Source organism: Oncorhynchus masou, unplaced genomic scaffold (genome assembly GCF_036934945.1).
Source record: "Oncorhynchus masou masou isolate Uvic2021 unplaced genomic scaffold, UVic_Omas_1.1 unplaced_scaffold_980, whole genome shotgun sequence".
NCBI classification, from domain to species: domain Eukaryota; kingdom Metazoa; phylum Chordata; class Actinopteri; order Salmoniformes; family Salmonidae; genus Oncorhynchus; species Oncorhynchus masou.
In genome coordinates, this window is record NW_027016313.1 from 232,064 (window position 1) to 256,413 (window position 24,350).

The 24,350-nt window shown below is 43.9% G+C and overlaps 1 protein-coding gene and 1 long non-coding RNA gene across 2 annotated transcripts; both read left to right on the forward strand.

Annotated features, from left to right (window-relative positions):
• The first annotated feature begins 218 nt into the window (after positions 1-218).
• Positions 219-24,194, forward strand: LOC135538534 (medium-chain acyl-CoA ligase ACSF2, mitochondrial-like). Its single transcript, XM_064964426.1, has 6 exons — positions 219-379; positions 10,607-10,802; positions 20,087-20,215; positions 20,313-20,366; positions 20,647-20,765; positions 23,871-24,194. The coding sequence occupies exons 1-6, from the start codon at positions 345-347 to the stop codon at positions 24,100-24,102; spliced, it is 765 nt and encodes a 254-aa protein (XP_064820498.1). The 5' UTR covers positions 219-344; the 3' UTR covers positions 24,103-24,194.
• LOC135538536 (uncharacterized) lies at positions 13,245-18,820 on the forward strand. Its single transcript, XR_010455437.1, has 3 exons — positions 13,245-13,717; positions 15,817-15,988; positions 18,752-18,820. It is a non-coding gene; the product is annotated as an uncharacterized LOC135538536 (long non-coding RNA).
• Positions 24,195-24,350: the final 156 nt, after the last annotated feature.

Sequence of the window (24,350 nt, forward strand, 5' to 3'; positions counted from 1 at the left end):
ACATTTTGTGTACTGACTACCCTCTATTTTTCACCAAACAACCCACCTTGACATACCAAGCTAAAACCGTTGCCTCTACATGACTGTGGGCTATATAGCCTGTAACCTGTAACCTACAAATACCCAATCAGACCAGTTTAGATAAGAGTTAAACATATCACTACACACACTGTGATTCTCTCTCCTGAAGCCTTCGGTCAAAGGTCATTCCAGTCTCCTCTTCTCTCCTGCTCTGTCCTTCTGGTACCTCAGACCAGGGCTACTCACCTCCTCAGACAGCTCAGTGTGTTCTCTAGAAGGGCTGTGTTACAACCTCTACTGGTGGTCTCCTCACTACAGAAGACATGGACACCTGGGAACCCAACCTGGCTCTGGTGCGGTAGGTAGGTTAACTCTCTTACCATTGTCATACACACTAGTCTCTTATCACAGCCTAGCTAATTTGGTGTTGGGTGCAAAGATTATCCACAGAGTTGGACTAGTTGAATTATTTCTCTTTATTCAACTTTATTGGCCAAACCACATGTTTTTTATTTGATTTACCAACTGTAGAGTACAAACTAAATGACCTGTATGTGACTGGACTTATTGAGACTGAAGGTATGTCTTTCAATGCTTCCTTGTGAGATTTCCTTTTCAGAAACATGTGTTTTTACTTGGATTGTCTAGCCCAGTTTCTGCTTTGTCCTGGCTGTAAGGAACAAGGCTCAGCGTAGTTGTCTTGGCACTGAACATGTTTGTTTTCTCCACATATCCATTAAGTCCAGTTTCCCCTCTGAAAGACTTCACGTCCTGTAACCTGATGGGAATAATATTGAGTGAGCGAGGTGGGCCGTATCTGTTCTAATAGAGGCTGTTTATGTAGGCTCCCAACAGAACAGCCGAGAGAGGTCGACTATGAAACCACAGCCTACAGAACTCCACAGGAGGTCGGGTTAGGGTCCACAGGAGGTCGGGTTAGGGTCCACAGGAGGTCGGGTTAGGGCCCACAGGAGGTCGGGTTAGGGTCCACAGGAGGTCGGGTTAGGGTCCACAGGAGGTCGGGTTAGAGGTTGGGTTAGGGTCCACAGGAGGTCGGGTTAGAGGTTGGGTTAGGGCCCACAGGAGGTCGGGTTAGGGCCCACAGGAGGTCGGGTTAGGGCCCACAGGAGGTCGGGTTAGGGTCCACAGGAGGTCGGGTTAGGGCCCACAGGAGGTTGGGTTAGGGTCCACAGGAGGTCGGGTTAGGGTCCACAGGAGGTCGGGTTAGGGCCCACAGGAGGTCGGGTTAGGGTCCACAGGAGGTCGGGTTAGGGTCCACAGGAGGTCGGGTTAGGGCCCACAGGAGGTCATGTTAGGGTCAGGGATTAGGGGCCCTCAGGATGTTTGGTTAGGGTCCACAGGAGGTCATGGGTTAATGTCCACAACCCAGGTCTGGTTCCAGGGCCCTCTGGAGGTCAATGTTAGGGTCAGGGATTCATTTCTTCTGATGTTTGACTAGTTACAAAGTGGAATTTAAATTGATTTAACTGTATTATTTGGGTAATGTCCACTCAAGATACTCTAATGTTAAAGTGGAAGAAAACATGTTTTATATTTTAAGACAATGAAATTCATGATTAAAAAAGTAATTGCATTACATTACATTACATTTTATTGACGTTATCCAAAGTGGAATTACAAATTGATTTAACTGTATTATTTTGGTCAACAGCCACTTTACAAGATGCATCTAAATGTTAAAGTGGAAGGAAAACTTATCCTTTTATATTTTAAGAGGTGGGGTTTAATCCGGAAATTGACTCATGATTAAAATCGTGAGGGAATTGCAGAAGTATTCAGGCCCTTTGTCCAGGAAAGCCTAAATTAGTTTGAGAGTAAAATGTGGTTTAACAAATCACATAATAAGTTACATGGACTCTGTGTGAAATAATAGGGCTTGACAAGATATTTGATTGACTAGCCCTTCCTCTGTCCCCCATATATACAACATCTGGAAGGTCCCTCAGTCAAGTACTACATTTCAAGCACAGATTCAACTACAAAGACCAGGGAGCTTTTTGAAAGCATGTATAAAGAAGAGCAGGGATTGGCAGATGGGTAACAGAAACAAATCACACTTGGATACCTCTTTGAGCACGGCCAAGTTAATCATTATGTGATTATGTGGATGATGTGGATGATGTATTAAACACCCCAGACACAGCAAAGCTACTGAACTGAGTTGCAGGACAGGAATGAAACCCAAAGGGGTCTGAATACTATTTTGGAAGGTGTAGTATCTTTCCACATTCATAATACATTTATAACCACGGCATATCACATTTATAAGCAGTACACCTATGTGAGCTTGTAGCTACAGCCATAGGACACATTTATAAGCAGTACACCTATGTGAGCTTGTAGCTACAGCCATAGGACACATTTATAAGCAGTACACCTATTTGAGCTTGTAGCTACAGCCATAAGACACATTTATAAGCAGTACACCTATGTGAGCTTGTAGCTACAGCCATAGGACACATTTATAAGCAGTACACCTATGTGAGCTTGTAGCTACAGCCATAAGACACATTTATAAGCAGTACACCTATTTGAGCTTGTAGCTACAGCCATGGGACACATTTATAAGCAGTACACCTATGTGAGCTTGTAGCTACAGCCATAGGACACATTTATAAGCAGTACACCTATTTGAGCTTGTAGCTACAGCCATAGGACACATTTATAAGCAGTACACCTATTTGAGCTTGTAGCTACAGCCATAGGACACATTTATAAGCAGTACACCTATTTGAGCTTGTAGCTACAGCCATAGGACACATTTATAAGCAGTACACATATGTGAGCTTGTAGCTACAGCCATAGGACACATTTATAAGCAGTACACCTATGTGAGCTTGTAGCTACAGCCATAGGACACATTTATAAGCAGTACACATATGTGAGCTTGTAGCTACAGCCATAGGACACATTTATAAGCAGTACACCTATTTGAGCTTGTAGCTAAAGCCATAGGACACATTTATAAGCAGTACACCTATGTGAGCTTGTAGCTACAGCCATAGGACACATTTATAAGCAGTACACCTATGTGAGCTTGTAGCTACAGCCATAGGACACATTTATAAGCAGTACACCTATGTGAGCTTGTAGCTACAGCCATAGGACACATTTATAAGCAGTACACCTATTTGAGCTTGTAGCTACAGCCATAGGACACATTTATAAGCAGTACACCTATGTGAGCTTGTAGCTACAGCCATAGGACACATTTATAAGCAGTACACCTATTTGAGCTTGTAGCTACAGCCATAGGACACATTTATAAGCAGTACACCTATTTGAGCTTGTAGCTACAGCCATAGGACACATTTATAAGCAGTACACCTATGTGAGCTTGTAGCTACAGCCATAGGACACATTTATAAGCAGTACACCTATTTGAGCTTGTAGCTACAGCCATAGGACACATTTATAAGCAGTACACCTATGTGAGCTTGTAGCTACAGCCATAGGACACATTTATAAGCAGTACACCTATGTGAGCTTGTAGCTACAGCCATAGGACACATTTATAAGCAGTACACCTATTTGAGCTTGTAGCTACAGCCATAGGACACATTTATAAGCAGTACACCTATGTGAGCTTGACACATTTATAAGCTACAGCCATGGGACACATTTATAAGCAGTACACCTATGTGAGCTTGTAGCTACAGCCATAGGACACATTTATAAGCAGTACACCTATGTGAGCTTGTAGCTACAGCCATAGGACACATTTATAAGCAGTACACCTATGTGAGCTTGTAGCTACAGCCATAGGACACATTTATAAGCAGTACACCTATGTGAGCTTGTAGCTACAGCCATAGGACACATTTATAAGCAGTACACCTATGTGAGCTTGTAGCTACAGCCATAGGACACATTTATAAGCAGTACACCTATGTGAGCTTGTAGCTACAGCCATAGGACACATTTATAAGCAGTACACCATTTATGTGAGCTTGTAGCTACAGCCATAGGACACATTTATAAGCAGTACACCTATGTGAGCTTGTAGCTACAGCCATAGGACACATTTATAAGCAGTACACCTATTTGAGCTTGTAGCTACAGCCATAGGACACATTTATAAGCAGTACACCTATGTGAGCTTGTAGCTACAGCCATAGGACACATTTATAAGCAGTACACCTATGTGAGCTTGTAGCTACAGCCATAGGACACATTTATAAGCAGTACACCTATGTGAGCTTGTAGCTACAGCCATAGGACACATTTATAAGCAGTACACCTATGTGAGCTTGTAGCTACAGCCATAGGACACATTTATAAGCAGTACACCTATGTGAGCTTGTAGCTACAGCCATAGGACACATTTATAAGCAGTACACCTATGTGAGCTTGTAGCTACAGCCATAGGACACATTTATAAGCAGTACACCTATGTGAGCTTGTAGCTACAGCCATAGGACACATTTATAAGCAGTACACCTATGTGAGCTTGTAGCTACAGCCATAGGACACATTTATAAGCAGTACACCTATGTGAGCTTGTAGCTACAGCCATAGGACACATTTATAAGCAGTACACCTATGTGAGCTTGTAGCTACAGCCATAGGACACATTTATAAGCAGTACACCTATGTGAGCTTGTAGCTACAGCCATAGGACACATTTATAAGCAGTACACCTATGTGAGCTTGTAGCTACAGCCATAGGACACATTTATAAGCAGTACACCTATGTGAGCTTGTAGCTACAGCCATAGGACACATTTATAAGCAGTACACCTATGTGAGCTTGTAGCTACAGCCATAGGACACATTTATAAGCAGTACAGTACAGCCTATGTGAGCTTGTGAGCTTGTAGCAGCCATAGGACACATTTATAAGCAGTACACCTATGTGAGCTTGTAGCTACAGCCATAGGACACATTTATAAGCAGTACACCTATGTGAGCTTGTAGCTACAGCCATAGGACACATTTATAAGCAGTACACCTATGTGAGCTTGTAGCTACAGCCATAGGACACATTTATAAGCAGTACACCTATGTGAGCTTGTAGCTACAGCCATAGGACACATTTATAAGCAGTACACCTATGTGAGCTTGTAGCTACAGCCATAGGACACATTTATAAGCAGTACACCTATGTGAGCTTGTAGCTACAGCCATAGGACACATTTATAAGCAGTACACCTATGTGAGCTTGTAGCTACAGCCATAGGACACATTTATAAGCAGTACACCTATGTGAGCTTGTAGCTACAGCCATAGGACACATTTATAAGCAGTACACCTATGTGAGCTTGTAGCTACAGCCATAGGACACATTTATAAGCAGTACACCTATGTGAGCTTGTGGCTACAGCCATAGGACACATTTATAAGCAGTACACCTATGTGAGCTTGTAGCTACAGCCATAGGACACATTTATAAGCAGTACACCTATGTGAGCTTGTAGCTACAGCCATAGGACACATTTATAAGCAGTACACCTATGTGAGCTTGTAGCTACAGCCATAGGACACATTTATAAGCAGTACACCTATGTGAGCTTGTAGCTACAGCCATAGGACACATTTATAAGCAGTACACCTATGTGAGCTTGTAGCTACAGCCATAGGACACATTTATAAGCAGTACACCTATGTGAGCTTGTAGCTACAGCCATAGGACACATTTATAAGCAGTACACCTATGTGAGCTTGTAGCTACAGCCATAGGACACATTTATAAGCAGTACACCTATGTGAGCTTGTAGCTACAGCCATAGGACACATTTATAAGCAGTACACCTATGTGAGCTTGTAGCTACAGCCATAGGACACATTTATAAGCAGTACACCTATGTGAGCTTGTAGCTACAGCCATAGGACACATTTATAAGCAGTACACCTATGTGAGCTTGTAGCTACAGCCATAGGACACATTTATAAGCAGTACACCTATGTGAGCTTGTAGCTACAGCCATAGGACACATTTATAAGCAGTACACCTATGTGAGCTTGTAGCTACAGCCATAGGACACATTTATAAGCAGTACACCTATGTGAGCTTGTAGCTACAGCCATAGGACACATTTATAAGCAGTGCACCTATGTGAGCTTGTAGCTACAGCCATAGGACACATTTATAAGCAGTACACCTATGTGAGCTTGTAGCTACAGCCATAGGACACATTTATAAGCAGTACACCTATGTGAGCTTGTAGCTACAGCCATGGGACACATTTATAAGCAGTACACCTATGTGAGCTTGTAGCTACAGCCATAGGACACATTTATAAGCAGTACACCTATGTGAGCTTGTAGCTACAGCCATAGGACACATTTATAAGCAGTACACCTATTTGAGCTTGTAGCTACAGCCATAGGATACATTTATAAGCAGTACACCTATGTGAGCTTGTAGCTACAGCCATAGGACACATTTATAAGCAGTACACCTATGTGAGCTTGTAGCTACAGCCATAGGACACATTTATAAGCAGTACACCTATGTGAGCTTGTGGCTACAGCCATAGGACACATTTATAAGCAGTACACCTATGTGAGCTTGTAGCTACAGCCATAGGACACATTTATAAGCAGTACACATATGTGAGCTTGTAGCTACAGCCATAGGACACATTTATAAGCAGTACACCTATGTGAGCTTGTGGCTACAGCCATAGGACACATTTATAAGCAGTACACTTATGTGAGCTTGTAGCTACAGCCATGGGACACGTTTATAAGCAGTACACCTATGTGAGCTTGTAGCTACAGCCATAGGACACATTTATAAGCAGTACACCTATGTGAGCTTGTAGCTACAGCCATAGGACACATTTATAAGCAGTACACCTATGTGAGCTTGTAGCTACAGCCATAGGACACATTTATAAGCAGTACACCTATTTGAGCTTGTAGCTACAGCCATAGGACACATTTATAAGCAGTACACCTATTTGAGCTTGTAGCTACAGCCATAGGACACATTTATAAGCAGTACACCTATGTGAGCTTGTAGCTACAGCCATAGGACACATTTATAAGCAGTACACCTATGTGAGCTTGTAGCTACAGCCATAGGACACATTTATAAGCAGTACACCTATTTGAGCTTGTGGCTACAGCCATAGGACACATTTATAAGCAGTACACCTATGTGAGCTTGTGGCTACAGCCATAGGACACATTTATAAGCAGTACACCTATGTGAGCTTGTAGCTACAGCCATAGGACACATTTATAAGCAGTACACCTATGTGAGCTTGTAGCTACAGCCATGGGACACATTTATAAGCAGTACACCTATGTGAGCTTGTGGCTACAGCCATAGGACACATTTATAAGCAGTACACATATGTGAGCTTGTAGCTACAGCCATAGGACACATTTATAAGCAGTACACCTATGTGAGCTTGTGGCTACAGCCATAGGACACGTTTATAAGCAGTACACCTATGTGAGCTTGTAGCTACAGCCATAGGACACATTTATAAGCAGTACACCTATGTGAGCTTGTAGCTACAGCCATGGGACACATTTATAAGCAGTACACCTATGTGAGCTTGTAGCTACAGCCATAGGACACATTTATAAGCAGTACACCTATGTGAGCTTGTAGCTACAGCCATAGGACACATTTATAAGCAGTACACCTATGTGAGCTTGTAGCTACAGCCATAGGACACATTTATAAGCAGTACACCTATGTGAGCTTGTAGCTACAGCCATAGGACACATTTATAAGCAGTACACCTATGTGAGCTTGTAGCTACAGCCATAGGACACATTTATAAGCAGTACACCTATGTGAGCTTGTAGCTACAGCCATAGGACACATTTATAAGCAGTACACCTATGTGAGCTTGTAGCTACAGCCATAGGACACATTTATAAGCAGTACACCTATGTGAGCTTGTAGCTACAGCCATAGGACACATTTATAAGCAGTACACCTATGTGAGCTTGTAGCTACAGCCATAGGACACATTTATAAGCAGTACACCTATGTGAGCTTGTAGCTACAGCCATAGGACACATTTATAAGCAGTACACCTATGTGAGCTTGTAGCTACAGCCATAGGACACATTTATAAGCAGTACACCTATGTGAGCTTGTAGCTACAGCCATAGGACACATTTATAAGCAGTACACCTATGTGAGCTTGTGGCTAAAGCCATAGGACACATTTATAAGCAGTACACCTATGTGAGCTTGTAGCTACAGCCATAGGACACATTTATAAGCAGTACACCTATGTGAGCTTGTAGCTACAGCCATAGGACACATTTATAAGCAGTACACCTATGTGAGCTTGTAGCTACAGCCATAGGACACATTTATAAGCAGTACACCTATGTGAGCTTGTAGCTACAGCCATAGGACACATTTATAAGCAGTACACCTATGTGAGCTTGTAGCTACAGCCATAGGACACATTTATAAGCAGTACACCTATGTGAGCTTGTAGCTACAGCCATAGGACACATTTATAAGCAGTACACCTATGTGAACTTGTAGCTACAGCCATAGGACACATTTATAAGCAGTACACCTATGTGAGCTTGTGGCTACAGCCATAGGACACATTTATAAGCAGTACACCTATGTGAGCTTGTAGCTACAGCCATAGGACACATTTATAAGCAGTACACCTATGTGAGCTTGTAGCTACAGCCATAGGACACATTTATAAGCAGTACACCTATGTGAGCTTGTAGCTACAGCCATAGGACACATTTATAAGCAGTACACCTATGTGAGCTTGTAGCTACAGCCATAGGACACATTTATAAGCAGTACACCTATGTGAGCTTGTAGCTACAGCCATAGGACACATTTATAAGCAGTACACCTATGTGAGCTTGTAGCTACAGCCATAGGACACATTTATAAGCAGTACACCTATGTGAGCTTGTAGCTACAGCCATAGGACACATTTATAAGCAGTACACCTATGTGAGCTTGTAGCTACAGCCATAGGACACATTTATAAGCAGTACACCTATGTGAGCTTGTAGCTACAGCCATAGGACACATTTATAAGCAGTGCACCTATGTGAGCTTGTAGCTACAGCCATAGGACACATTTATAAGCAGTACACCTATGTGAGCTTGTGGCTACAGCCATAGGACACATTTATAAGCAGTACACCTATGTGAGCTTGTAGCTACAGCCATGGGACACGTTTATAAGCAGTACACCTATGTGAGCTTGTAGCTACAGCCATAGGACACATTTATAAGCAGTACACCTATGTGAGCTTGTAGCTACAGCCATAGGACACATTTATAAGCAGTACACCTATTTGAGCTTGTAGCTACAGCCATAGGACACATTTATAAGCAGTACACCTATGTGAGCTTGTAGCTACAGCCATAGGACACATTTATAAGCAGTACACCTATGTGAGCTTGTAGCTACAGCCATAGGACACATTTATAAGCAGTACACCTATGTGAGCTTGTGGCTACAGCCATAGGACACATTTATAAGCAGTACACCTATGTGAGCTTGTAGCTACAGCCATAGGACACATTTATAAGCAGTACACCTATGTGAGCTTGTAGCTACAGCCATAGGACACATTTATAAGCAGTACACCTATGTGAGCTTGTGGCTACAGCCATAGGACACATTTATAAGCAGTACACCTATGTGAGCTTGTAGCTACAGCCATAGGACACATTTATAAGCAGTACACCTATGTGAGCTTGTAGCTACAGCCATAGGACACATTTATAAGCAGTACACCTATGTGAGCTTGTGGCTACAGCCATAGGACACATTTATAAGCAGTACACCTATGTGAGCTTGTGGCTACAGCCATAGGACACATTTATAAGCAGTACACCTATGTGAGCTTGTAGCTACAGCCATAGGACACATTTATAAGCAGTACACCTATGTGAGCTTGTAGCTACAGCCATAGGACACATTTATAAGCAGTACACCTATGTGAGCTTGTGGCTAAAGCCATAGGACACATTTATAAGCAGTACACCTATGTGAGCTTGTAGCTACAGCCATAGGACACATCTATAAGCAGTACACCTATGTGAGCTTGTGGCTAAAGCCATAGGACACATTTATAAGCAGTACACCTATGTGAGCTTGTAGCTACAGCCATAGGACACATCTATAAGCAGTACACCTATGTGAGCTTGTAGCTACAGCCATAGGACACATCTATAAGCAGTACACCTATGTGAGCTTGTGGCTACAGCCATAGGACACATTTATAAGCAGTACACCTATGTGAGCTTGTGGCTACAGCCATAGGACACATCTATAAGCAGTACACCTATGTGAGCTTGTGGCTACAGCCATAGGACACATTTATAAGCAGTACACCTATGTGAGCTTGTAGCTACAGCCATAGGACACATCTATAAGCAGTACACCTATGTGAGCTTGTGGCTACAGCCATAGGACACATTTATAAGCAGTACACCTATGTGAGCTTGTGGCTACAGCCATAGGACACATTTATAAGCAGTACACCTATGTGAGCTTGTGGCTACAGCCATAGGACCTCTTCAGTGATGGTCCTTTATAACATCTTCATCATAATGTCTTATAAAGGTGTATAATACGTTACGTCTGTCCCTCAACAGATCCCTCCATGTGGACAGTCCCCCCCTGGTCCCAGGGCAGAGCTTCAGCTACGTCCATGGGGCCTCCTCAGTGTCCCTGCTGGGCCAGACGGTGGGTCAGAGTTTGCAGGCGGCAGCTGACCGCTGGCCCCACAGAGAGGCCCTGGTGTTCCTGCAGGATGGAGTCCGTAAGACCTTCTCCCAGTTTCAGGAGGACGTAGGTCTTTCATCCACCCTCTCTTCTAATCTATTTCATCTTATCTTAACATAACAGGACTGTAGAGGTTTAGGAGGGGTAACGTAACAGGACTGTAGAGGTTCCTGTTCCCAAGAAAGCTAAGGTAACTGAGCTAAACGACTACCGCCCCGTAGCACTCACTTCCGTCATCATGAAGTGCTTTGAGAGACTAGTCAAGGACCATATCACCTCCACCCTACCTGACACCCTAGACCCACTCCAATTTGCTTATCGCTCACATAGGTCCACAGACGATGCAATCTCAACCACACTGCACACTGCCCTAACCCATCTGGACAAGAGGAATACCTCTGTGAGAATGCTGTTCATCGACTACAGCTCGGCATTCAACACCATAGTACCCTCCAAGCTCGTCATCAAGCTCGAGACCCTGGGTCTCGACCCCGCCCTGTGCAACTGGGTACTGGACTTCCTGACGGGCCGCCCCCAGGTGGTGAGGGTAGGTAACAACATCTCCTCCCCGCTGATCCTCAACACTGGGGCCCCACAAGGGTGCGTTCTGAGCCCCTCTCCTGTACTCCCTGTTCACCCACGACTGCGTGGCCACGCACGCCCTCCAACTCAATCATCAATTTTGCGGACGACACAACAGTGGTAGGCTTGATTACCAACAACGACGAGACGGCCTACAGGGAGGAGGTGAGGGCCCTCGGAGTGTGGTGTCAGGAAAATAACCTCACACTCAACGTCAACAAAACTAAGGAGATGATTGTGGACTTCAGGAAACAGCAGAGGGAACACCCCCTATCCACATCGATGGAACAGTAGTGGAGAGAGTAGCAAGTTTTAAGTTCCTCGGCATACACATCACAGACAAACTGAATTGGTCCACTCACACAGACAGCATCGTGAAGAAGGCGCAGCAGCGCCTCTTCAACCTCAGGAGGCTGAAGAAATTCGGCTTGTCACCAAAAGCACTCACAAACTTCTACAGATGCACAATCGAGAGCATCCTGGCGGGCTGTATCACCGCCTGGTACGGCAACTGCTCCGCCCTCAACCGTAAGGCTCTCCAGAGGGTAGTGAGGTCTGCACAATGCATCATCGGGGGCAAACTACCTGCCCTCCAGGACACCTACACCACCCGATGTTACAGGAAGGCCATAAAGATCATCAAGGACATCTACCACCCGAGCCACTGCCTGTTCACCCCGCTATCATCCAGAAGGCGAGGTCAGTACAGGTGCATCAAAGCTGGGACCGAGAGACTGAAAAACAGCTTCTATCTCAAGGCCATCAGACTGTTAAACAGCCACCACTAACATTGAGTGGCTGCTGCCTACACACTGACACTGACTCAACTCCAGCCACTTTAATAATGGGAATTGATGGGAAATGATGTAAATATATCACTAGCCACTTTAAACAATGCTACCTTATATAATGTTACTTACCCTACATTATTCATCTCATATGCATACGTATATACTGTACTCTATATCATCGACTGCATCCTTATGTAATACATGTATCACTAGCCACTTTAACTATGCCACTTTGTTTACATACTCATCTCACATGTATATACTGTACTCGATACCATCTACTGTATCTTGCCTATGCTGCTCTGTACCATCACTCACTCATATATCCTTATGTACATATTCTTTATCCCCTTACACTGTGTATAAGACAGTAGATTAGGAATTGTTAGTTAGATTACTTGTTGGTTATTACTGCATTGTCGGAACTAGAAGCACAAGCATTTCGCTACACTCGCATTAACATCTGCTAACCATGTGTATGTGACAAATAAAATTTGATTTGATGATTTGATTTGATTTAAGGAGGGGTAACAACAGGACTGTAGAGGTTTAGGAGGGGTAACATAACAGGACTGTAGAGGTTAAGGAGGGGTAACAACAGGACTGTAGAGGTTTAGGAGGGGTAACATAACAGGACTGTAGAGGTTAAGGAGGGGTAACATGACAGGACTGTAGAGGTTAAGGAGGGGTAACATAACAGGACTGTAGAGGTTAAGGAGGGGTAACAACAGGACTGTAGAAGTTTAGGAGGGGTAACATAACAGGACTGTAGAGGTTAAGGAGGGGTAACATAACAGGACTGTAGAGGTTTAGGAGGGGTAACATAACAGGACTGTAGAGGTTTAGGAGGGGTAACATAACAGGACTGTAGAGGTTAAGGAGGGGTAACATAACAGGACTGTAGAGGTTTAGGAGGGGTAACATAACAGGACTGTAGAGGTTAAGGAGGGGTAACATAACAACAGGACTGTAGAGGTTAAGGAGGGGTAACATAACAACAGGACTGTAGAGGTTTAGGATGTGTAACATAACAGGACTGTAGAGGTTAAGGAGGGTAACATAACAGGACTGTAGAGGTTAAGGAGGGGTAACATGACAGGACTGTAGAGGTTTAGGAGGGGTAACATAACAAGATGTTAGAACGGGTTCAAGCCCGGGCTCTGGCGGGGCCACTTCAGGGACATTCAGAGACTTGTCCCGAAGCCACTCCTGTGTTGTCTTGGCCGTGTGCTTAGGGTTGTTGTCCTGTTAGAAGGTGAACCTTTGCCTCAGTCTGAGGTCCTGAGCGCTCTGGAGAAGGGTTTCATCAAGGATCTCTCTCTACTTTGCTCTGTTCTCATTCATATATCTTTATGTACATATTCTTTATCCCCTTACACTTGTGTATAAGACAGTAGTTTTGGAATTGTTAGTTAGATTACTTGTTGGTTATTACTGCATTGTCGGAACTAGAAGCACAAGCATTTCGCTACACTCGCATTAACATCTGCTAACCATGTGTATGTGACAAATAAATTTGATTTGTTTGTTCATCTTTCCCTCGATCCTAACTAGTCTCCAAGTCTCTACCTCTGAAAAACATCCCCACAGGCTGATGCTGCAAACAATGTGAGTGTATGTATGTGTTACAGCATGACATAAAATCACTACTTTACGTACCCCAGGGCATTGTGAAGCAGAATGACGTCGTAGGTACCCCGTCTAACTGGGAGTGGGGACAGACAATTGTAAATGGTTTAGACAGAGCTTTACTTTAATCAAAGTGCAGTACAGATTCAAAGAATGCAGGCAATGCAAAAGCTAAACACATTATTTTCTACTTCAGTCGTGCTTCTACAAAAACTACAGATATAACTGGGCGATCAATAAATCATGGGATTTATGTCAGTTGCTAGGTCTTAGCAGGTGAAGGATTCCTTGTCTAATGATGATGCCAGCTAGCTATGGCTCTATACAGAAGAATCGAGCTAACTTAAAAAATAGCTTGCAAAACAACTTAGCGTAGCTTAGGTGCTTCTACACCTGCATTGCTTGCTGTTTGGAGTTTTAAGCTGGGTTTCTGTACAGCACTTTGAGGTATCAGCTGATGTAAGAAGGGCTTTATAAATACATTTGATTTGAGCGTAATCGATTTCTGAAAATAGCATCAGACTACAAAGTTGTAGAAAACTCTTAATGACAGTGATTTGGACAATAGCTTCCAAAAACGTATTCCAAAGAAGAAAATAGCTTGCTACCGAGCCAGAAAATAAAGACATTTTAATTTACCCGCCTTGACAGCTGGGTTTTTATGTTGGATATGCGCAATCAGGACATGCGCAAGCAGATTGCGCACGTCGTGTTTCGTAACCGGTTGTACCAGGAAAGTCACTGCGGCCAAGTGAGCGGACACTTCCAAAACGCGGTCAAGCCTAAACATTGTTCAGCCATCCGTTCTTCAGTTTCCTCCTGAATTTCTGTGCGCAAATACACAACACTTTACGGTATCGCGTGTTTTCTGGTAGGGAAACTTATGTTATACTTGAAAAGATCGGAGAAAAGTTTTCTGAAGTTAGAGCACATTTAGTAATTTGCTGTAAGGATATGTTCATAAAAGTTACAATAGTTTATCATGCAAAGATGATAGGGCGCAGACAGCGGTATTATTCAAATATCTAGAATTCCAGAGTGATTGATTTCTTGAGGCCTGTAATTCGCGTCGGTCAGAGATGATCAAACCTTTGTTTTATTTTTTGATTGTCGTTCGTGATGGGACATGATGATGAAGCCTAACAGAGATTTGATGTAACAGAAACGTTTTGAAAGCGTTAATTGAATAATAGAAACCAGTGCTGTGTATTAACTCCTAATGTTACAGTAAGATGTCGAGCCAACAATCAGGCCTGCAGCCAGATGGCTAAAATAACAAACACTAAATGATGATTATTCCCCAGTGACACGTTAATTGAGACCAGTAAAAAAGTTTTTGTTTGTCTATTCTGCAGTCGAACAAGAGTTTTCAAAGCAGCATGGAAGTTCTGTGTAACGACCTAGCGATAGCCTACCCAGTTTCCAAGCCAAAATAAGAACAAGTGCGAGTAATCTATTTTGTAATGACGTGTTATTCAGAAGTAACTGTTCACAGTAAATGTGTTGCATTGAGTTTGCTATACAGCCGCGAAATAATTTTAGATAGATGCGCTTGCTGAAAGAAATAACTGCTTTAGAAATTCGACATACTTCTTATTAATGTGCTTGGGGAAATCCGACACCTATTTGTCACGTGCACCATGAAAGCACATACGTCATCAAACGTTATCCAACTTCAGAATGTGCAGGTTCCTGTTTGATACTATTCATACTTGTTGTACTGCAACCAATAGTAGCTTAAAACCCCATGCATTTCAATGGTCATCGACTTTCTAGATTCTAGATGGGTCATTCCACGAATAGAGTGCCTTTTGCTTTCCTTTGATATTTTACATAGGAAATGTGCACCAATATTGAATTTCAAAAACCTGTTACATTAAGTGCCTCTTTTAATAGAAACCACATGGAAAAATTAAATCACTTGTATTATATGAATAAAGACTTTCTAAAATGCCCCAAATCTGCATTTGTACATGTCCCTTCTCATGTTTTTCTGACTTCTAGGAAGATTTTAAGCCAACATTTTTAACAAGGGTCTAAATGGATTCAGAGCATAATAAATTGGGTGTTATTTTCAGAGCTGACTGAGGCCATGTCAGCGGTGTGGATCAGCTCCTCGCTACTGAGGTCCAGGGCAACTCACCTCAGACAGCTCAGTGTGTTCTCTAGAAGGGCTGTGTTACAACCTCTACTGGTGGTCTCCTCACTACAGAAGACATGGACACCTGGGAACCCAACCTGGTGCTGTAGGTAGGTCAGCTCTCTTCACATTGTCATACATAAACAGACTAGCTGGATTTTTTTCTGTCATTTTGCAAGTTGTGTTTCCTTTCTAAAGCCCACCTCTGACCTTTGACATAGATTGTAGATGACATTTTGTCATTCAGACCTATAGAGCACACCACTAGTTGGGGTCAATCCCATTTCAATGTAGTCAGTTGCAGTGATCGCTATGATCCGTCAAATGTATGGACCTGATGGCCTGTGTCTTGACTAGTATTCAGACTCGAGGTCGGCCGATTTCATAACAATCAGAAATCAGTATTTTTGGGCGCCGATTTGCCAATTTAAACAAAATATATATATATTTTTATAACTTTATTTAACTAGGCAAGTCAGTTAAGAATACATTCTTATTTTCAATGACGGCCTAGGAACGGTGGGTTAACTGAACGACAGATTTTCACCTTGTCAGCCCGGGGAATCCCATCTTGCAACCTTACAGTTGACTAGTCCAACGCAAAAACGACCTCTATCGTTGCACTCCACAAGGAGACTGCCTGTTACGCGAATGCAGTAAGCCAAGGTAAGTTGCGAGCTAGCATTAAATTTCGTATAAAAAACAATCAATCATAATCACTAGTTAGCTACATATGGTTGATGATATTACTAGATATTATCTAGCGTGTCCTGTGTTGCATATAATCTGACTGAGCATACAAGTATCTAAGTATCTGACTGAGCGGTGGTGGTAGGCAGAAGCAGGCGCCAAAAACATTCATTCAAACAGCACTTTCGTGCGTTTTGCCGGCAGCTCTTCATTGTGCTTCAAGCGTTGTGCTGTTTATGGCTTCAAGCCTATCAACTCCCGAGATGAGGCTGGTGTAACCGAAGTGAAATGGCTAGCTAGTTAGCGCGCGCTAATAGCGTTTCAAACGTCACTTGCTCTGAGCCTTCTATTAGTTGTTCCCCTTGCTCTGCATGGGTAACGCTGCTTTGATGGTGGCTGTTGTCGTTGTGTTCCTGGTTCGAGCCCAGTGAGGAGCAAGGAGAGGGACAGAAGCTATACTACTGCTATAGTGATTATGATTGATTGATTGTTTTTATAAGATAAGTTTAATGCTAGCTAGCAACTTACCTTGGCTTACTGCATTCGCGGAACAGGCAGTCTCCTTGTGGAGTGCACAAGGACTAGTTAACTGTAAGGTTGCAAGATTGCATGCCCCGAGCTGACAAGGTGAACATCTGTCGTTCTGCCCTGAACGAGGCAGTTAACCCACAGTTCCTAGACTGTCATTGAAAATAAGAATGTGTTCTTAACTGACTTGCCTAGTTAAATAAAGATTAAATAAAGGTGTAAAAAAATCGTCAAAATCGGTGTCCAAAAATTTCCGATTGTTATGAAAACTTGAAGTCGGCCCTAATTAATGGGCCATTCCTATTAATCGGTCGACCTCTTGTTCCAACCCATCTCTCTCTGTTCCAACCCATCTTCTGTTCCAACCCATCTCTCTCTGTTCCAACCCATCTCTCTCTGTTCCAACCCATGTCTCTCTGTGGCCAACCATGTCTCTCTCTGTTCCAACCCATCTCTCTGTTCCAACCCATCTCTCTGTGTACCAACCCATGTCTCTCTGTGTACCAACACATCTCTGTTCCAACCCATCTCTCTCTGTTCCAACCCATGTCTCTGTGTACCAACCCATCTCTGTTCCAACCCATCTCTCTGTGTACCAACCCATGTCTCTGTGTACCAACACATCTCTCTGTTCCAACCCATCTCTCTCTGTTCCAACCCATGTCTCTGTGTACCAAACCCATCTCTCTGTGTACCAACCCATGTCTGTCTGTTCCAACCCATGTCTCTCTGTTCCAACCCATGTCTCTCTGTGTTCCAACCCATGTCTCTCTGTGTTCCAACCCATGTCTCTGTGTTCCAACCCATGCCTCTGTGTTCCAACCCATGTCTCTCTGTGTTCCAACCCATGTCTCTCTCTGTTCCAACCCATGTCTCTCTCTGTTCCAACGCATGTCTCTCTCTGTTCCAACCCATGTCTCTCTCTGTTCCAACCCATGTCTCTCTCTGTTCCAACCCATTTCTCTCTCTGTTCCAATCCATTTCTCTCTCTGTTCCAACCCATTTCTCTCTCTGTTCCAACCCATGTCTCTGTGTTCCAACCCATTTCTCTCTCTGTTCCAACCCATGTCTCTCTCTGTGCCAACCAATGTCTCTCTCTGTGCCAACCCATGTCTCTCTGTTCCAACCCATGTCTCTCTGTTCCAACCCATGTCTCTCTGTTCCAACCCATGTCTCTGTGTACCAACCCATCTCTTTCTGTTCCAACCCACGTCTCTCTGTGTTCCAACCCATCTCTTTCTGTTCCAACCCATGTCTCTCTGTTCCAACCCATGTCTCTCTGTACCAACCCATCTCTCTGTGTTCCAACCCATATCTGTGTTTACACCCTCTTTATTTCTCTGTTCCAACCCATGTCTCTCTCTGTTCCAACCCATGTCTCTGTGTTTACTCCCTCTTTATCTCTCTGTTCCAACCCATGTCTGTGTGTTCCAACCATGTTTCTGTGTTTACTCCCTCTTTATCTCTCTGTATCAGACTTTGGTCAACTACAGTACATGTGTCCAATACGTGGTTGTGTTTACTGTAGTTTGCCTGGTACAATGGAACCAATTAAATAGTCCTCTATGTCCAAACTCCAAAGTGTTATCAAGTGCACCCTAGAAACAGCTCTCAACTATTTCCACATGTATTTGTTCATGTCTGTCCCTCAACAGATCCCTCCATGTGGACAGTCCCCCCTGGTCCCAGGGCAGAGCTTCAGCTACGTCCATGGGGCCTCCTCAGTGTCCCTGCTGGGCCAGACGGTGGGTCAGAGTTTGCAGGCGGCAGCTGACCGCTGGCCCCACAGAGAGGCCCTGGTGTTCCTGCAGGATGGAGTCCGTAAGACCTTCTCCCAGTTTCAGGAGGACGTAGGTCTTTCATCCACCCTCTCTTCTAATCTATTTCATCATATCTAGAGATCATTGTTAGGCCGTTACCTCTGTTCCCACTCAAAACACATTCAGCAGGACTATCTGACAGTGCATCTGATTGGTGGTTTACCAAATAGTAACATAACTATTATGTGTCAGTATCCATGGTGAAACACCCCGAGGCCTGCTAACTAGGACATCCATGGTGAAACACCCTGAGGCCTGCTAACTAGGACATCCATGGTGAAACACCCTGAGGCCTGCTAACTAGGACATCCATGGTGTAACACCCTGAGGCCTGCTAACTAGGACATCCATGGTGTAACACCCTGAGGCCTGCAAACTAGGACATCCATGGTGTAACACCCTGAGGCCTGCAAACTAGGACATCCATGGCGTAACACCGTGAGGCCTGCTAACTAGGACATCCATGGTGAAACACCCTGAGGCCTGCTAACTAGGACATCCATGGTGAAACACCCTGAGGCCTGCTAACTAGGACATCCATGGTGTAACACCCTGAGGCCTGCTAACTAGGACATCCATGGTGAAACACCCTGAGGCCTACTAACTAGGACATCCATGGTGAAACACCCTGAGGCCTGCTAACTAGGACATCCATGATGAAACACCCTGAGGCCTGCTAACTAGGACATCCATGGTGTAACACCCTGAGGCCTGCTAACTAGGACATCCATGGTGAAACACCCTGAGGCCTGCTAACTAGGACATCCATGGTGAAACACCCTGAGGCCTGCTAACTAGGACACCCATGGTGTAACACCCTGAGGCCTGCTAACTAGGACATCCATGGTGAAACACCCTGAGGCCTGCTAACTAGGACATCCATGGTGAAACACCCTGAGGCCTGCTAACTAGGACATCCATGGTGTAACACCCTGAGGCCTGCTAACTAGGACATCCATGGTGAAACACCCTGAGGCCTGCTAACTAGGACATCCATGGTGTAACACCCTGAGGCCTGCTAACTAGGACATCCATGGTGAAACAACAGAGACATAAACAGCTTTGTAATAATATATTCCAATCCATTTATACACAAACTGCAGAATGCCTTTACATATCGGACATCATCCTGTATATTACTTCCTGGGTCATGGTCTCCCTCCTCCCCAGGTTGACCAGGCCGCTGCAGGTCTCCTGGCCCTGGGTCTGAAGAGAGGGGACAGACTAGGAGTCTGGGGGCCCAACACATACCACTGGATCCTGTTTCAGTTTGCCACAGCCAAGGCTGGCATCATACTGGTGAAGATGAGCTATTATATTAGATTCTAAAATGAACATGTATTATCTGTTAGGATCTATTGGTCCTAATATTAAAGTATGGTTCTAATCTCTACAGGTGTCGATAAACCCAGCCTATCAGCTGAAGGAGCTGGAGTTCACCCTGGGGAAGGTTTGTTCTTATCCAGAACTGTGCTGTTTTACACTTCCTGGATAGACTGAATGAACAGCTGAACTGATCCTGACCCTGGTGCTGTCTGTGTCCCACCCAGTTTAAGACCCAGAGGTTCTGTTATCTCTGTCTCTGTAGGTGCAGTGCAAAGCTGTGGTGTGTCCCACCCAGTTTAAGACCCAGAGGTTCTGTTATCTCTGTCTCTGTAGGTGCAGTGCAAAGCTGTGGTGTGTCCCACCCAGTTTAAGACCCAGAGGTTCTGTTATCTCTGTCTCTGTAGGTGCAGTGTAAAGCTGTGGTGTGTCCCACCCAGTTTAAGACCCAGAGGTTCTGTGACATGCTGAGACAGATCTGCCCAGAGATGGACACAGCAGAGTCAGGGGTCTTCAGGAGCTCCAGGTATGTTAATATTGTATTACTGCATCATGACTGAGTCAACAGACATATTGTACTACTGCATCATGACTGCGTCAACAGACATATTGTACTACTGGACCATGACTGAGTCAACAGCCATATTGTACTACTGCATCATGACTGCGTCAACAGACATATTGTACTACTGGACCATGACTGCGTCAACAGACATATTGTACTACTGCATCATGAAGTAAACAAGTACCTAGCAGGATAGCTAACATCATAGATATAGAACCCTGATCAGATATGTGGTCTGTGGCTAACATATTTATAGCCATAGTAGAGATCCCATTAAATTACTAGAAGGGCTATGTCATAAACCCTCAAAGTTCCTGAATGGTATGATAATGGCAGCCATTTTGGTCAGGGACAAATCCAAACCAGCCTAATTGAAAGGAAAGGAAGTAGAGACATAGGTGATGTACTTCCTGCTTTTACTGATGCAGGAACATAAAAGTAAGGCATGTGATACTGTATATCAGAAATGGTGTATTAGAAGTATTGGCTAATGTGAAACACAGTCGAAGGGAACACAGGAACTCTGCTGGATCAACTCTGAATAAGAAATATCACCACCGGCGGATGTCTATTTACCTGTAAATGGAACCTCAGTATCTGTGTGGGGATGGAGACAGACAGGGACAGTAGAGGACCTAATGAAGGCTGTTACTGTAATGTTACTGTAATGTTACTATCATTGTGTTACTGTATCTGTGTATGGGGATGGAGACAGACAGGGACAGTAGAGGACCTAATGAAGGATGTTACTGTAATGTTGCTGTAATGTTACTATCATTGTGTTACTGTAATGTAACGGTCATTGTGTTACTGTAATGTGACGGTCATTGTGTTACTGTAATGTACCGGTCATTGTGTTACTGTAATGTAACAGTCATTGTGTTACTGTAATGTAACGGTCAGTGTGTTACTGTAATGTAACAGTCATTGTGTTACTGTAACGGTCATTGTGTTACTGTAACGGTCATTGTGTTACTGTAACGGTCATTGTGTTACTGTAATGTAACGGTCATTGTGTTACTGTAACGGTCATTGTGTTACTGTAACGGTCATTGTGTTACTGTAATGTGACGGTCATTGTGTTACTGTAATGTAACGGTCATTGCGTTACTGTAATGTACAGTGCATTCGGAAAGTATTCAGGCCCGTTGACTTTTTCAGCATTTTGTTACATTACAGCCTTATTCAAAAAATAAAATCCTCATCAATCTACACACGATGCACCATAATGAAAGAGTGAACACTGTTTTTTAGAAATGTTTGTACATTTATTACAAATAAAAAACAGAAATAACTTATTTACATAAGTTTCAGACCCTTCACTATGAGACTGTAAATTAAGCTCAGGTGCATCCTGTTTCCATTAATCAGCCTTGATGGTTCTACAACTTGATTTGGGTCCACCTGTGGTAGATTGAATTGATTGGACATGTTTTAGAAAGGCACTCACCTGTTTATATAAGGTCCCACAGTTGACAGTGTATGTCCGAGCAAAAACCAAGCCTTGAGGTCAAAGGAATTGTCCATAGAGCTCCGAGACAGGATTGTGTCGAGGCACAGATATGGGAAGGGTATCAAAAAAATGTCTACAGCATTGAAGGTCCCCAAGAACACAGTGGCCTCCATCATTCTTAAATAGAAGAAGTTTGGAAACACCAAGACTCTCCCTTAAGCTGCCCGCCCGGCCAAACTGAGCAATCGGGGAGAAGGTCCTTGGTCAGGGAGGTGACCAAGAACCAGACAGAGCTCCAGAGTTCCTCTGTGGAGATGGGAGAACCTCCCAGAAGGACAACCATGTCTGCAGCGTTCCACCAATCAGGCCTTTATGGTAGAGTGGCCAGACAGAAGCCACTCCTCAGTAAAATACATGACAGCCTGCTTGGAGTTTGCCAAAATGCACCGAAATGACTCTCAGACCATGAGAAAAAGATTCTCTGGTCTGAAGAAACCAAGATTGAACCCATGCTTCACCATCCCTATGGTGAAGCATGGTGGTGGCAGCCTCAGCCTGTGGGGATGTTTTTCAGCGGCAGAGACTTGGAGACTAGTTAGGATCGAGGGAAAGATGAACGGAGCAAAGTAGAGAGAGATCCTTGATGAAACCCTTCTCCAGAGCGCTCAGGACCTCAGACTGGGGCAAAGGTTCACCTTCTAACAGGACAACAACCCTAAGCACACGGCCAAGACAACACAGGAGTGGCTTCGGGACAAGTCTCTGAATGTCCCTGAAGTGGCCCGCCAGAGCCCGGGCTTGAACCCGTTCTAACATCTCTGGAGAGACCCGGAAATAGCTGTAGCGACGCTCCCGTCCAACCTGACAGAGCTTGAGAGGATCTGCAGAGCAGAATGGGAGAAACTCCCAATAAAGGTTTGCCGAACTTGTAGTGTCATACCCAAGAATACTTGAGGCTGTAATCACTGGGCAAAGGTGCTTCAACAAAGTACTGAGTAAAGGGTCTGAATACTTATGCAAATGTAATTTTTCCATTTTTATTTTGAATGAATTTGCAAACATTTCTTAAAACCTGTTTTTGCTTTGTCATTATGGGGTGTTGAGGGAAAAAAATATTTAATACATTTTAGTATGAGGCTGTAACGCAAATGTTTAGGAAAAAGTCAAGGGGTCTGAATACTTTTCCAAATGCACTGTAACTGTAATGTTACTGGCATTGTGTTTCTGTAATGTTACTGTAATGTAGCTGTCATTGTGTTACTGTAATAATATTGGCAGTGTTACTGTAATGTAGCTGTCATTGTGTTACTGTAATAATATTGACAGTGTTACTGTAATGTAACGGTCATTGTGTTACTGTAATGTAACTGTCATTGTGTTACTGTAATGTACTGGTCATTGTGTTATTGTAATGTAACGGTCATTGTGTTACTGTAATGTTACTGTAATGTTACTGTAATGTTACTGTCATTGTGTTCCTGTTATGGTAATGGTCATTGTGTTCCTGTAATGTACCTGTCATTGTGTTAATGTAATGTAACGGTCATTGTGTTACTGTAATGTAACGGTCATTGTGTTACTGTAATGTTAACCTACTGTGTTCCTCCTGCCAGACTACCAGACCTGCGTATGGTGATTGTGACAGACAGCAGACAGACAGGGACTGTACATGTAGAGGATGTGATGCAGGCTGGAAGCAGACAGCACCACCAGGAGCTGCAGGACCTGCAGACCAAACTGTCCTTCGACGACCCCATCAACATACAGTTCACATCCGTAGGTCTCCTGTTGAAAGAAGAAGAATTCTTTACGGCTGATGTCCAGGACACAGACGACCCTGTCTAGGACACAGACGACCCTGTCTAGGACACAGACGACCCTGTCTAGGACACAGACGACCCTGTCCAGGACACAGACGACCCTGTCTAGGACACAGACGACCCTGTCTAGGACACAGGACGACCCTGTCTAGGACACAGGACGACCCTGTCTAGGACACAGACGACCTGTCCAGGACACAGACGACCCTGTCTAGGACACAGACGACCCTGTCTAGGACACAGACGACCCTGTCTAGGACACAGACGACCCTG